General features: G+C 47.8%; 1 protein-coding gene across 3 annotated transcripts in view; it reads left to right on the top strand.

The window, feature by feature from the left end:
* Positions 1 to 2,195, top strand: part of TRPM4 (transient receptor potential cation channel subfamily M member 4) — a 39,848-nt gene extending 37,653 nt beyond the window's left edge. For all 3 annotated transcript variants that reach the window (XM_087421389.1, XM_087421388.1, XM_087421390.1), the window contains 5 exons: positions 462 to 655; positions 934 to 1,066; positions 1,305 to 1,377; positions 1,469 to 1,574; positions 1,824 to 2,195. In XM_087421389.1, coding sequence (XP_087277515.1) covers positions 462 to 655; positions 934 to 1,066; positions 1,305 to 1,377; positions 1,469 to 1,574; positions 1,824 to 1,828 — 511 coding nt within the window. In that variant the 3' untranslated portion in view covers positions 1,829 to 2,195. The remainder of the gene's footprint in view (positions 1 to 461; positions 656 to 933; positions 1,067 to 1,304; positions 1,378 to 1,468; positions 1,575 to 1,823) is intronic.
* Positions 2,196 to 13,522: the final 11,327 nt, after the last annotated feature.

Genomic DNA, 13,522 nt, shown 5'->3' with positions numbered 1-13,522 from the left:
ACTCCATCTTTTTACTTGTTATAGGTCTCTTTTGAGATTTTCTATTTCTTCTTGAGTCAGTTTAGGTAATTTGTGTGTTTCTTGGAATTTGTCCATTTCATCTAGGTTATTTAATTTTTTGGCATACATTTGTTGATATTCTATTATAATCCTTTATATTTCTGTAAGGTTGGTAGTAATGTCCCCATTTTCATTTATGATTTTAGTTATTTGTGTCCAGGCTGACTTTTGAACCTGACTCAAACCTGTATCCTAATTCATGACGCCATCCCCAACTTGACCACTGACATCTGACCCTTGGCCCTCTTAACCCAACTTCTGTAATAACCTCTGACTTTATTGATCCTAACATCTGCTTACTGCCTTGCACCTCAGGCAGACATTGCCTGACATCTAACCATGATCTCCTGCATCTGACCGCGCCTTCACTTCAGGTGACCCTTCACCTCTGCTCTCCACAGCCACACCTTTGGCAAAGTACAGGGCAACAGTGACCTCTACTGGAAGGCGCAGCGCTACAGCCTCATCCGGGAATTTCACTCTCGTCCTGCGCTGGCCCCGCCCCTTATCATCATCTCGCACGTGCACCTCCTCCTCCGGCGATTGGGCAGGAGCCGGGCCAGCTTGCCGTCATCCCCGGTCTTCGAGCACTTTCGTGAGAACCGGGCTTGGCCCAAAAGAGAGAAACAGAGGGGGCGGGACCTAGAGAGAAGGAAGAGCATAAATAGGGTGGGGAGGATGCCCGGGATGCCTAGTGGGCAGGGCTAAGGCTGTCAGGGGCGGGGCGTGGAGTACTAGGGGCGTGGCTTGGAACCACACGGAGGCGTGGTCTGGGAGAGCGCTCGGAGAGTTTGGGGTGGGGAGGCTTGGCCTGGGAGGCGGCCGACCGAGGGCGGGCAGACCCCTTGACTCCGTCCTGACCCCGCCTTCCAGGGGTCCGCCTCTCGAAGGAAGCTGAGCGGAAGCTGCTGACGTGGGAGTCGGTGCAGAAGGAGAATTTCCTGCTGGCGCGCGCGCGGAACATGCGGGAGAGCGACTCCGAGCGCCTGAAGCGCACTTCGCAGAAGTGAGGGGGGGCCTGGCGGGGGGCGTGGCTTCCGGCCTCGGGGGCGGACCCCTGACGGGCGGAGAATGGGGCTGGGGCTTACAAAGAGCCGGGCCAGAGGCGGAGCCTGAGGGGGCGGGCTCCTGGGATGCTCTGGAGGAAGGCGGAGCTCTAGGGGCGGGGCTTCCGAGGGGGCGGGGCTGGAGGGATGCCGGGGCTGGAGGGATGCCGGCGCCGGCCTGAAGCCCTGTGTCCCCAGGGTGGACACGGCGTTGAAGAAGCTGAGACAGATCCGCGAGTACGAGCAGCGTCTGAAGGGCTTGGAACAGGAGGTGAGAACCCCAGGCCAGGCTAGGGGAGTGTGGCCGCGGTGGGGGGCAGTGGGGATCCTGTTGGTGCCGTAATGTCTCTCCTGCTTCCCAGGTCCAGTACTGCAGCCGTGTCCTGGGCTGGATGGCCGAAGCCATGAGCCGCTCTGCGTTGCTTCCCCCAGGGGGGCCACCACCCCCGTCCCCGCTTGCGCCCAAAGGTCAGTGTGGAGGGTCTACTGCGTGCCTCTCCCGCCTCTGTCCCTACCTACGTCTGTGTCTCTGCTTTGCGGGTCTCTGTTCCCGTATCGCTGAGTGTTTTTCTCTTTTGCTACCCTTTGTCCCTGGTTCACTCTCTCGGTCTCCTTCAGGTTTTTAGTGCATCTTTTTCCTTCTTTTCGCCAGTCTCCCATTTTTTCTGTCCTCCTCTCCGTGCTCCCCACCTGTTCTCTCTCCTCTCTTCCCCCTAGACTGAGCCCTGCTGGCGGACTTCAAGGAGTAGCCCTCATAGGGAGCTTTTGCTCCCGGAGTAAGGCCCAGCTGGTCCTCGACTCCCGCAGCTGGCAGCCTTTCCCTTGAGGTAGGCCCCATGCCCCTGGACCACTACCTGGGCTGCTGTCGGGACCACTGCCGGGAGTGTCATCCATGTCAGCCACAGCAGGCCCGCTCCTCCAGGAACCAGCCCCCTTTGGGAAGACCAGCCTCTGGAGCCCTGGCGTTGCCCCTCTGAAAGCCCTGCCACAGCCTGGTGGGCGGGAGAAGGCTGCAGGGCCCTGGGGATACAGGGCCCCAGACCCCATTCACAGCTCCCCACACTGGGGAAATAAAGCCATTTGAGAGGAGTAGGGTCTGGATGCTTGATTCTTGGGAACTCGTGGGGGTCTAGATCCTTTGGGGCTGGGGGCTCAAGCTGGGGGTGGGTTTGCTTGGTTGGTTTGCTGCTATATTTCATGTATCCTAGGGTCTGTTCCCTCTTCTCAGCTCTACTATTCCTGTGTGACTCAGGCGCAGCACGTTTGTCTGCACTGTTCTGATGGCTCTCGCTTCAGTAGGACAAGAACCCCAACCATCTGCAACCCCCCTCGTTCCTACTTGCCAGTGGAAAAGAAACTCAGTGATAAAAAGCAAATTATTTCCTGAAGTGGGGGTGGGTGGGCGCTCTCTACATCTGCTTTGGCAATCCGGGAACAGATGATGCAAATTTGAGTAGATAACTGCATATGTGTCTTTAAAAAGTCTAATTAGTGGAAAATTGCAGGCCACGCACACACAGAATTGAGGCAAATATACATCATTATACATGCACTTAAACTAAATAACCCATAACAAACTAAACTGGTAATGACAAAGCTGAACTGACGGCAGTTATTAGTTAAATAGCAAGAAAGCCACCAACAACCAACACATCCAAAAATCAAAACCAAAACATCCTTTCTCCAAATTGGAGGAATTCCAACTATCTGCCACTTTGGGTGCAGAGTAGCTTTGCAATGTTGCCAAGTGTTATGTGGGAGCCAGATTTCTCTGGAAGACGCTGAATTAGTTCTTGCTAACCCAAGTGGAAATAATAATGGTAATGACAATGGTGGCAATAATAATAATAAAACAGTGAACACAGAGTGCTTTCTATGTGTCTGGCCCTGTGTTCTGGCAAGTGCTAAAGAACAAGAACTAAATCAATGAATTGTGATGAGAACTATATAAGGTAGGTACGAATGTCTCCATTTTGCAGATGAGAAAACCGAGGCACAGAAAAGTGACTCACACGAGGTCACACAGCTAGGAAGTGGCTGAGTTTGAAGAGAAATCTGGGCAATCTGGATCCAGAGCCTTGGTAAAGCACCAGCTTGTATTTAGAAATGTCAGATGCTACAAAGCCCTAGGAACTCACTCAGTCGGCACGCTGGTTTATTAAGCTATTGTCTCTCAGCTCCGAATCTGCCCTTCTATACTCCGCTCTGTGATACTGGGGCTGGGACTCGGCAAGCCTCGTTTCTGCCTTGCCAGCTGGGTTCATATTACGCTGTGTCTAAAGGGGGCGCTAGAAGGAGACCGGCGCTGGAGGAGGAAGGAGGGACTTGCTCCTTCCTCTCTGCTTCCAGTTCCTGAGCGTCGCCCCAGAACAGTGCTCCCTTTGACAGCAGCTGTTAGTTGCAGCTTTTAGCTTTGCCCCAAGCACTCCTGGAACTAGTTTTGTTGTCTGCCCTCAGTCACACCAGCTCCATCCAGGCAGCCCCTTTTTCTAGTCTGGGTTTCAGCTCTATAGGGGCACGTTTCCGAGATTTTAGGTTCTGATAACTATTCTTTTCCCTTTGTCTCCCCAGTCCAGGGGGTGATACCTGCTTTGTGCAGTTATTATTTCTGTGCTGACTCTGTGTTTCTTTCTACTCCTTTCCCAGTTTTCTGAAACCCATTTAATTTATCTGAGACCCTTGTATTAATTTATCTCTATTGAGATATCTGTTGTCAACTTAAAAATCAAATTTGCCTGTTATTTTATCTCAAAATGAGTTTATTCAGGAATGGCCAAAAGAATTGCAACTCCAGATGTGCATGCAATGGCAAACTACAGGCAAATCCAGAAAAGAAAAGAGAGGAGCTGCCTTTATAGAAAAAAAGAGGGAGTGGGGAGGGGCTGTTCTAAAGGAAGGTCCACTGGGGGGAAGTAATAGGTCAGGGGGGGCAACTGCTTCTCATTGGCTGAGCTGAGGCATTTCTCATTGGCTGAGCTGTGACGTTTCTCATTGGTTGAACTGTGGTGTTTCTTATTGGCTGAGCTGTGACGTTTCTCATTGGCTGAGCTGTGGCGTTTCTCATTAGCTGAGCTGCGGCATTTCTCATTGGCTGAGCTGCAGTGTTTCTCATTGGCCGGGCTGTTGCTGGGTGGAGAGAGAAATCTTCCTTCAGAAGTAAAGTGGTTTTACTTCCTGTCGGAGATGCAAGAGCCTGTTCTTCCTGTTTGGTGTAATTGACGATTATGATGGGGGTCAGAGCTCCCCCTACAGGCCTTCCTGACTCCAATTTAGTTAAGGTTTCTTTTATTAATTTCAACAGTATATAACAGGAAAACTCCAGGTCTGGTGGGTAGAAATCTGACATGAGTCATCAAAATGGAGAATTAAAACCTCTTGCTTCATTTCCACCTAATAAACCAATTTGGAAAACACAAGTCCCTTAATTGAAGAGGAGGCTAGATTCTTCAGGAATTAACCTAAAATACTGCCATAAGTTCATATTTTACATCTTCCCTATTTGTGTGTTTTTCCTCAATGAGCCTATTTCACTTCTCTATTGCATAGCCCTAGTGGTGCATAGCCTGATCCCCTTGCATGATATTTGGTGACCACAAAGGAAAATTCTCCATCTGTGCTGGTGCTTTGTTTTCAGAAGCCATACAGAGTGTAACTGGGCTGTTATGAATGTGGAAGATATTCCCTCATACGAGTGATGGCAGGCCACCAGCAAGGCCAGTAAGTGACTGGGTGTCCATTAACCAAGGGTGGGCAGTGTAGCCACAATCTGCTAGTCTGGCGTCCTCTGGAGGGGCTGCTGAAGGTGCGGCACAGCTCTGGCATCCACTAGCCTGGGATCCAGCAGGGCCCCACAAGATGTCTGCTCCAGGTCTCAGATGTGGGGAAGGGGGAATGGCCATCAGTAGAATATGTGAGCCACTAAAACCCCAAACCAGCAGGTCACTTGAAAGAGGGGTGAATTTTATACAAAAAAAGGAAACTCCAGATAGAGGGGCTGTAGGTCATCAGAGAAAAGGGGCAACAGAGTGAAGACTCAAGAATGCATGTGCTTAATGATGGGAGGCGGAGGAACCGGAGGAACCGCTATCTTAGAGGGACAGATGGGGCTATAGGAGACGGAGCTGTAAAGGCTGCTCAAGCTGCAGCCAAAACCTGGAATGGATTTCGTTGTTCCTGTGGGGTAAAGACTTAGACAAGCCAAGGGGCTGATACAAAACCTGGACTGGATTTGAGAAAACTGTGGGTAGTGGACATATGTTTTTTTTTCTCTTGGGTAATACCTAAGACTGGGATGTTTGGATTGTATAATAACTTTATAGGAAACTGCCCCTCTTTTCCTAAGTGGTTGCACCTTTAGCATTTTGCATTTCCACGAGCAATGTAGGAGAGAGTTTCGGCTGCTCTGCATCCTCACTAGCACTTGCTATCATCAGTGTTTTTAATTAGCCATGGTAATAGGTTTGTAGTGGTGTCTCATTGTGGGTTTAATTTGCATTTCCCTAATGACTAATGATATTGGGCATCTTCTCATGTGCATTGCCATCTGTATAGCTTCTTTGGCAAAGTGTCAGTTCAAATCTTTTACCCATTTGCAAAATGGGTTATTTGGGGGCCGGCCTGGTGGCATAGTGGTTAAGTTTGCACTTTGCTTTGGCGGCCTGGAGTTCGCAGGTTCGGATCCCGGGTGCAGACCTGCACATCGCTCATCAAGCCATGCTGTGGTGGCGTGCCGCATACAAAATAGAGGAAGATTGGCATGGATTTTAGCTCAAGGAGCATCTTCCTCAAGCAAAAAGAGGAAGATTGGCAACAGATGTTAGCTGAGGGCCAAGCTTCCTCACCAAAAAAAAAAAAAAAAGGGGTTGTTTGTTTTCTTATCATTGAATTGTAAAATTTAATGTATTCTGGATACTCCTTGATCAGATGTCTGTTTTGCAAATGTTTTCACTCAGTACCTAGCTTACCTTTTAGTTTTCTTAACAGTGTCTTTTGGAGAGCAGAATTTTTAAATTAACAATGAAATTTTATCAACATTCTTTTACGTTTCATACTTCTGTTGTCCTATCTGAGAGATCTTTGACTAACCCAAGGTCACAAAGATTTTCTCCTCAAAGTTTTATAGTCTTGGGTTTTACATTTAGGTCTTCAATCTATTTTGTAGTTGTTTTTTTTTAATGTTAGAGAGTAATGTTATAGTTAAGGTTATTTATTTATTTAGCATATGGGTTGTCTAATTGTTCCAGCACTATAGGTTGAAAAGACTGTTTTTTTCCTCCATTGGAGTATTTTGGCACCTTTGTTGAAAATCAATTGACCATATATGTGCGGACCTACGTCTGGGCTCTCTATTCTGTTCAGTACATCTATCTGTCTGTCTTTTCACCAATATCATTCCGTTTTGAAACTGTAGCTTTACACTAAATCTTGAAATCAGGTAGTGGAAATCTCCAACTTTCTTTTCTCTTTACAAAATTGTTTTAGCTATTCTTGTGTCTTTGATTTTTGATATAAATTTTGGAACCTGATTGTCAATTTCTCCAAACAACCTGCTGGGATTTTGTTTGGGATCGTGTTGAATCTACAGATCAGTTTGAGGCAATTGATGCCTTAATGGTATTGCATCTTGCGATCCATGAACGTTACACATTTATTAATTTAGTTAGGTCCTCTTTACTTATGTCTGGAATATTTGTGGTTTTCAGCATACCTATCTTGCACATATTTTGTTAGATGAATTCCTATACAATATACTGTTGTATAAGATACTGTTTAAAATTTTTTAAATTTCTCATTGCTTATTGCTAGTATACAGAAATACTGCTGATTTTTTTGTATATCGACTTTGTATTCTATGACTTTGCTAAACTCACTTTATTAGTTCTAGTATCATTTTTGCAGATTCTTTAGGATTTTCTATGTATACAGTCATGCTGTCTGTAAATAGAGGCAATTTTATTTCGTTGTTTCCAATTTGCATTTTATTATTTTGGTAAAATACACACAATATAAAATTTACCATTTTAACCCTTTTTAAGTGTACAATTCAGTGGCGTTTGGTACATTTACAATGTTGTAAAATCATTACACTATCTATTCCAGAAGTTTTCATCATTCCAAACAGTAGTCTTGTGTCCATTAAGAACTCACTTCTCACTCTCCTTTCCCCCCAGCCCCTGGCAACCACCAATCTGCTCTCTATCTCTATGGACTTGCCTGTTCTGGACATTTCATATAAATGGAATCATAAAATATGTGGTATTTTGTGTGTGACTTCTTTTACTTAGCACAACGTTTTCAGGATTCATCCATGTTGTATCAGAACTTCATTCCTTTCTATGGCTGAATGAGATCCGTAGTATGGATATATCACTTTTATTTTATCCATTCATCCATTAACAAGCATTTGTGTGGTTTCTACATTTTGGCAATTGTGAATAATGCTGCTATGAATGTTCATGTACAAGTTTTTGTTTGAACACCTGTTTTCAGTTCTTTTGAGTATCTACCTAGGAGTGGAATTGCTGATATTTCTATATTTAACTTTTTGAGGAACTGCCAAGTTGATTTTCCCAAGGGCTGCACCATTTTACATTCCCACCAGCAATCTATGAGGTTCCAATTTCTTCAAATCCACACCAACACTTGTTACTTTCCATTTTTTTTTGGTTATTGATATCCTGGTGGGTATGAAGTGGTCTCACTGTGGGTTTGATTTACATTTCCCTAATGACTGATGACCTTGAACTTCTTTTCATGTGCTTGTTGGCACATCTTTGGAAGGAATGACTTTTTAGTAGTGACCTCCACTGCCTGTGTTGCTTTGCCTGCCGCCTAATCACCATTGACTAAGGATGGACGGGCCTTGGATGAAGAAAAAAATGAAGGCCCTGCTATCCAAGTCATCATCTTGAGGACTCTCTGGGCTCAAATGGACATTTCATAGCTTAGAAAAGACAAACTGTTGGTCCTGCAGCCTCTACCTGCAAAGGAGGCCCAACAAAGATCAGCCTTCATGGATCTTGGAGACACGATGTCCCACAGGTGGAGAATTCACTTAAGCGGATGCTGTGGTCCCAAACTCACACATGTTAGACTCCTTGGTCCATGTCCCCCAAGGAGGAAAACGCACCTGAATTCAACTGATAATGCTCACAGTTGGGGAAAGGAAACTGAAGTGACTTTGTGGGGTCAGGCCTTTGGGCCAATTCAATGTGCTGTTGTTGTGGCTTCCACTACTGAATGTATAATTGGTGTTGATGTTTTACACGTTCATATTGTCAATGTCCCCTTAGTGTCAGATGATTCTCCCATCCAGGGACTGCAGCATGTGTGGTCCTCTAGGCAGAATTCCAAAAGGAGAAAGGAAAAAGGAAAATCACAGCTCTAGTGACTTAATGGCTGCGGGAGTAACCGAGAGGCCATTTCCCGGTACAACAGCGCCACCTGCCTGATGCAGCCACCATGACACCCCTTTGCAGAAAAGGCAGCTATTAACTGCTATTAAGCTCTCCTTGAAAGGGAAGGCCTGACCCGTGCAGACCTTGCGACGTCCTAGCCTTACATCTCCGTTTTGGGGTAGGTCAGCTTGAACTCGACAACTAGTAAGGTCTGAAATGGTTAAATGTAAATGGCATATTCAAGAGCACTGCCGGCCTGGTCCTCGTGTCCTCTTAGTTTTGCGATGGAAAAGTGGCAGCTTTGAAGGAAACTTTATCCCCCTCTCCACTGCCTGAAGCACAGCCGCTGGCTCAGTGGGGCCCTGGATTTCCAGAGGTTCCCATAAATGGCTGGGCCTGGTTGGCTGCTGGTGGGGCTGAGTTAAAAGCTGGTGGTGTCCACTAGGGTGCAGCAGCCATTCAACCCCCAAAGCCAACTGCAGAAGACAGACTGCGGGCGGTTGACGGTTAAGGTCTTGGCTGGGACTTTCTGCTTTCCCTACCACCCACCGGGATCTGGTATTATTGATTGTTAGAACAGTTTCCTCAAAAATCCGTTCAAGAATATATTTCTCACTCTCCTTTCCTCACCTCCTCCTGGTCCACGCGCCTTAGGCAGTTTGGTCACTGAATGTGGGTGCTTCCAGAGCGGCCTCATCTCCTCTTGGTTGCCTCCTGGGTAGTGACTGAGACCAAAGGCATAGGGAGTTATACAGACCTGTTTTGAAAATTAAGGATTCTGCCCCCTGACCATTCTTGGGTCACTTTTCTTTCTTTCTTCTTCTTCTTCTTTTTTTTTTTTGGTGAGGAAGATTGGTCCTGAGCTAACATCTGTGCCCATCTTCCTCTGTTTTGTATGTGGGATGCTGCCACAGCATGGCTTGATGAGTGGTGTGTAGGTCCACGCCTGGGATCCAAACCTGCGAATCCTGGGCCACCGAAGCGTAAGGCATGAACTTAACCACTATGCCACCAGGCTGGCCACTTGGGTCACCTTTCTTTCTGCTTGCTGGACAGCCTTGTGGTTACATCCTCCGGGTGGCAGCCTGGCCTAAAGCACGCCAACTAAGGAGTTCAAACTCAATTCTGGTTTAGCCGCCAGCATTCCCTTGTTGGCCTGACATGGCCCTAGATCAGGGGTTGGCAAAGTACGGTCTGTGAGATAAATCTGGCCTGCAAGCTAAGAATGGTCTTTACATTTTTAAAGAGTTGTAAAAAACAAATAACAAAAGGGAATATGCAATACAGACCATAGGTCCTGCAAAGCCAAAAATATTTATCATCTGGTCCTTTATAGGAAAAGTTTCCTGACTCCTGTCTTAGCTGCAACTACTTGCTGACACTACCCATGTGGCTTACCCAAGTCAATGGAATGGTCATCCAAATAACAACAAAACTCACCCGCCCACCCTGCAAGACTGTCCTAGCAGACATACCTCCTCCACCACAGCCCATTGCAGGGGGGCCAGAGGCTTCCGCCCCACATTCACCAAGACCACCAATCTCCCCTGTGGAAGTTAATAAAAGAAACCTTAACTAAATTGGAGTGGGGAAGGCCTGTAGGAGGAGCTCTGGTGTCCTGTCACACATCGTCAGTTACACCAAACAGGGAGAAATAGATGCTGGCATCTTCACAGGAAGTAAAACTACTTTACCACTGACGGAAGATTTCTCTCCCCACCCAGCAACAGCTCAGCCAATGAGAAACGCCACAGCTCAGCCAATGAGAAATGCCACAGCTCAGCCAATGAGAAATGCTGCAGCTCAGCCAATGAGAAGCCGTTGCCGCCCTGAACAGTTACTTCTTCCCAATGGACTTTCCTTTAGCACAGCCCCTCCCTACTCCCCCTTTTCTCTATAAAGGCAGCTCCCCTCCTTTGTTCTCTGGACTTGCCTATGTTTTGCCATAGCAGGCACATCCTGAATTGCAATTCTTTTGGCTATTCCCAAAAGAACTTGTCTTGAGGGTAAAACACCAGGCGAATTTGCTTCTTCAGTTGACACCTCATACACAGAGGTCACCTCGCGTGTCCTTGTTTCCCCCTCCAAGCTTGTGGGAACGCCTCAGACTGGGGAATGTAGGTCGCATGCTGGCACCCTAGCCTCAAGGGTCAAGAAGCATTTAACCCGGTAGGGAAATGAAAAATGAAAGGATCCCAGGCCAGGAGACGGAAGACTTTGATTCTGTTTTCACCTCAATCGCTGACTGGTTGGTTGACCTCAGGGCAGTTCTTTTTCTTCTCTGAGCCTCCTGCAGTACCTACGTCCTGAAAGGAGAGGCGGGTGAAGGAGCCCAGCAAAGGGCCTGTCTGTTGCCCTGTCCAAGTATTAACGAGAGCATGGGGGCTTCTCACAGGACTGGGACAGTGTCCTCTGTGCCAGGAGTTCTTATCCCCCAACTTCACACAAAACCACCGTAGAGCTAGAGCTCTACGTGACTTAGGATGCATCATCTAATCTGGCTTTATCTTACCCCCGCCAGACACGGTGATACCCGGTTCATGGCGGCCCGTCCTGGCTCTGAGAGGGGAAGAGAGACATAGAAGTGTGGGTGAGGGGGGAAGGGGGACCAGGCCCCCTCTACTCAGCTCCAGTTTCCTGAGTTGTGTCACCCCAGACCCAGGGTCCCTGGAGAGCAAGGGAGGAGGCAGGAGGTGTGAGTCTCAGGGGCAGGCAGGGCCTGGGGGCTTCTGCCTCTGACCTTTTCAGGGCTCTCCGATTTGGGCTGTAGAAGCCATTACGTTGGGGATGCAAGAAGAAAAATTTAGAATTTCTACTTGTATCTATTTTTTTTACCAAAATAAGCAAAACAAATTAAGCTTTATTGCTATTAAGCATGGTAGAATGACAGTATTTCACATGTCAATTTTCCACATATGTTGGGGATATTTTCTCAAAATGTTGTCACTGATAGGGAAGTGTGATAAAGAATGTTTAGAGATCTTTGAGGTAAACAAAAGGTGTGAAAGGGCAGGCGAAGATTTGGGAAGTGATTGGGAACCAGAGTGTGTGGTGATGGGAGCTGGCATTGATTCTTGAGGTCATGACCTTTGGGGATGGGGAATATGGGAGAAGCGTTTTTGCCCAGGAAGTCACTAAGGGGTGTGGTTTCTGGAAGGTGCCTCCACCGCCTGAGCTGCCTTAACTCCATGTGACATTTGAAGAGTAGTAACAGCCGGATAGTATTACCTAATCCCGTAGACAGCCCTAATAAGCTCCAAGTTCTCCAAAACTCCTTGGTGTCTAGCCCACAGAAACCACGTGACCCACCTCCCAGTGCCCAGGTGGGTGAGAGACTCTACCCAAAGTAAGAATGAAGCCAACTAGAGAGGACCTCCATGCCAGTGCTGTTCTAGACATGCTGTCCCCTAGGTAGTAGTAGTGAGATGATCATTATGGGACAGACTGAGTTTGGTCACCAATTACCAAGTTAGATTTAGGGATTAACACACTTTCTAGATTAAGTGATACTGATTGCTGCAAAGTTCCCCCGCGGTTTGGCTCAACTCCAGGACAAGGAGGGGTCTAGAAACTCAGTATCTGTGTCCCCAAGGCAGAGAGGGATTGGGGTCCCCAGACTGGACACTCAGTTCACCAGAGGTTGGCGATTTGGAAGATGCGTGTGTGGGAGGAGGCTGACATCTGGGCTGCTCGCAAAAGGAACGCTAGGTCCACAGCCTGGGCTTCGGTTGCATTGGACCAATTTATTGACTGATTTATTTATTGTTGTCCCAGACCCGTTCTGAGAGGACAGTCCCGGAGAAGTTAGCCACTCCACTGATCCAGTTTGGTGGGGAGGTGGAGGGTTGGAGAGAACACTTTATCTCCATGATAACTGGGAACGTTGGATCCTGGAAAGTGCTATGATGCCCATCACCATTATGCCAAAATGGTGCCCCCACTTCACAGGAAGAGGGGGGCACTAGGTCCAACCCTGTGAGCAGCTGAGTTGATTTCTTCTGAGTTCTCCAATCCCAGAGTAGGGCGTTCCACTTAGCAGAATTGGTACTATTCCAGGAGAGGGAAGAGATCCCAGGTCGTCGATTTCCTTCTGAGGCCAAATGAGTGACGTCACCGGTTGCTAGGCAAGTTTTCCACGCGCCCCTGCCCCTCCTTTCTGGCAGAACCAGCTATTCCTGTAGCAAAGTGGGCACTAATGCTGACAGTTATGGGACGGATTTGCTGCCTTGGAAAAGTGAGTGGTGTCCACCAGTTACTGAACAGATTTCTTGTGCAGATTTTCCCCCTTGGTCTCCCTGTGCTTGTCACTGTTGTCTATGGCTATCAAGGCCCAGCTCACCTGCCTTGAAGGCTGGCACTCCTCATGGACGATGCGGAAGTCAGGGAGGCAAGGGGAGGCAGGCTGAGCCAGGAAGAGCCCTGACTGCTCCTACTCTAGGGCGGGCTGGACTGACATAAGGCGTCCAGGTTCAGCCCCCTGTCCAAGGGCGTTGAACCCCCTCGATGAGCTCCGCTGTTTCTCTCCTGCAATGTGAAGTCGGACTGTACCAAGCGGTGCGAAGACCACTGGAAGTGCTTGAGGGGCACCAAGGGCATCTTTTTGGACAGTGGCTTTTCAGAGCATTCAGAGGCAATGTTGCCCTGGAGGTGCCACCACTGGTGAAGTGGGTGGCCTGGGATTGGCAGAAGGGAGAGGATACCAGCAAACCACTAGAAGCTAGGGGGAAGGCATGGAACAGATTCTTCCTCATCACCCTCAGAAGGAACCAACTCTGCCAACACCTTGAGCTCACACTTCTAGCCTCCAGATCTGAGAGACAATAAATTTCCTCTGTTTTAGCTCCCCAGTTTGTGGTACTTCGTTATGCAGCCCTAGAAAACCAAGACACTCAGAATTTTCTCTTTTTGGACCTCAGGTTTGGGGTGCTGTGTTAATCAAACCCATTCATAATACATTTTCCTCAATTGGCAGAGCAAAATCTGTTTAATCTTTTTCTTCCTTCATCTCTGAATTTTATT

This window comes from Ceratotherium simum, chromosome 33, assembly GCF_057802395.1.
Source record: "Ceratotherium simum simum isolate JZ-2026a chromosome 33, ASM5780239v1, whole genome shotgun sequence".
Classification (NCBI taxonomy): domain Eukaryota; kingdom Metazoa; phylum Chordata; class Mammalia; order Perissodactyla; family Rhinocerotidae; genus Ceratotherium; species Ceratotherium simum.
Note: the sequence above shows the minus strand (reverse complement) of the source record. Positions and strands in the feature narration are given on the sequence as shown.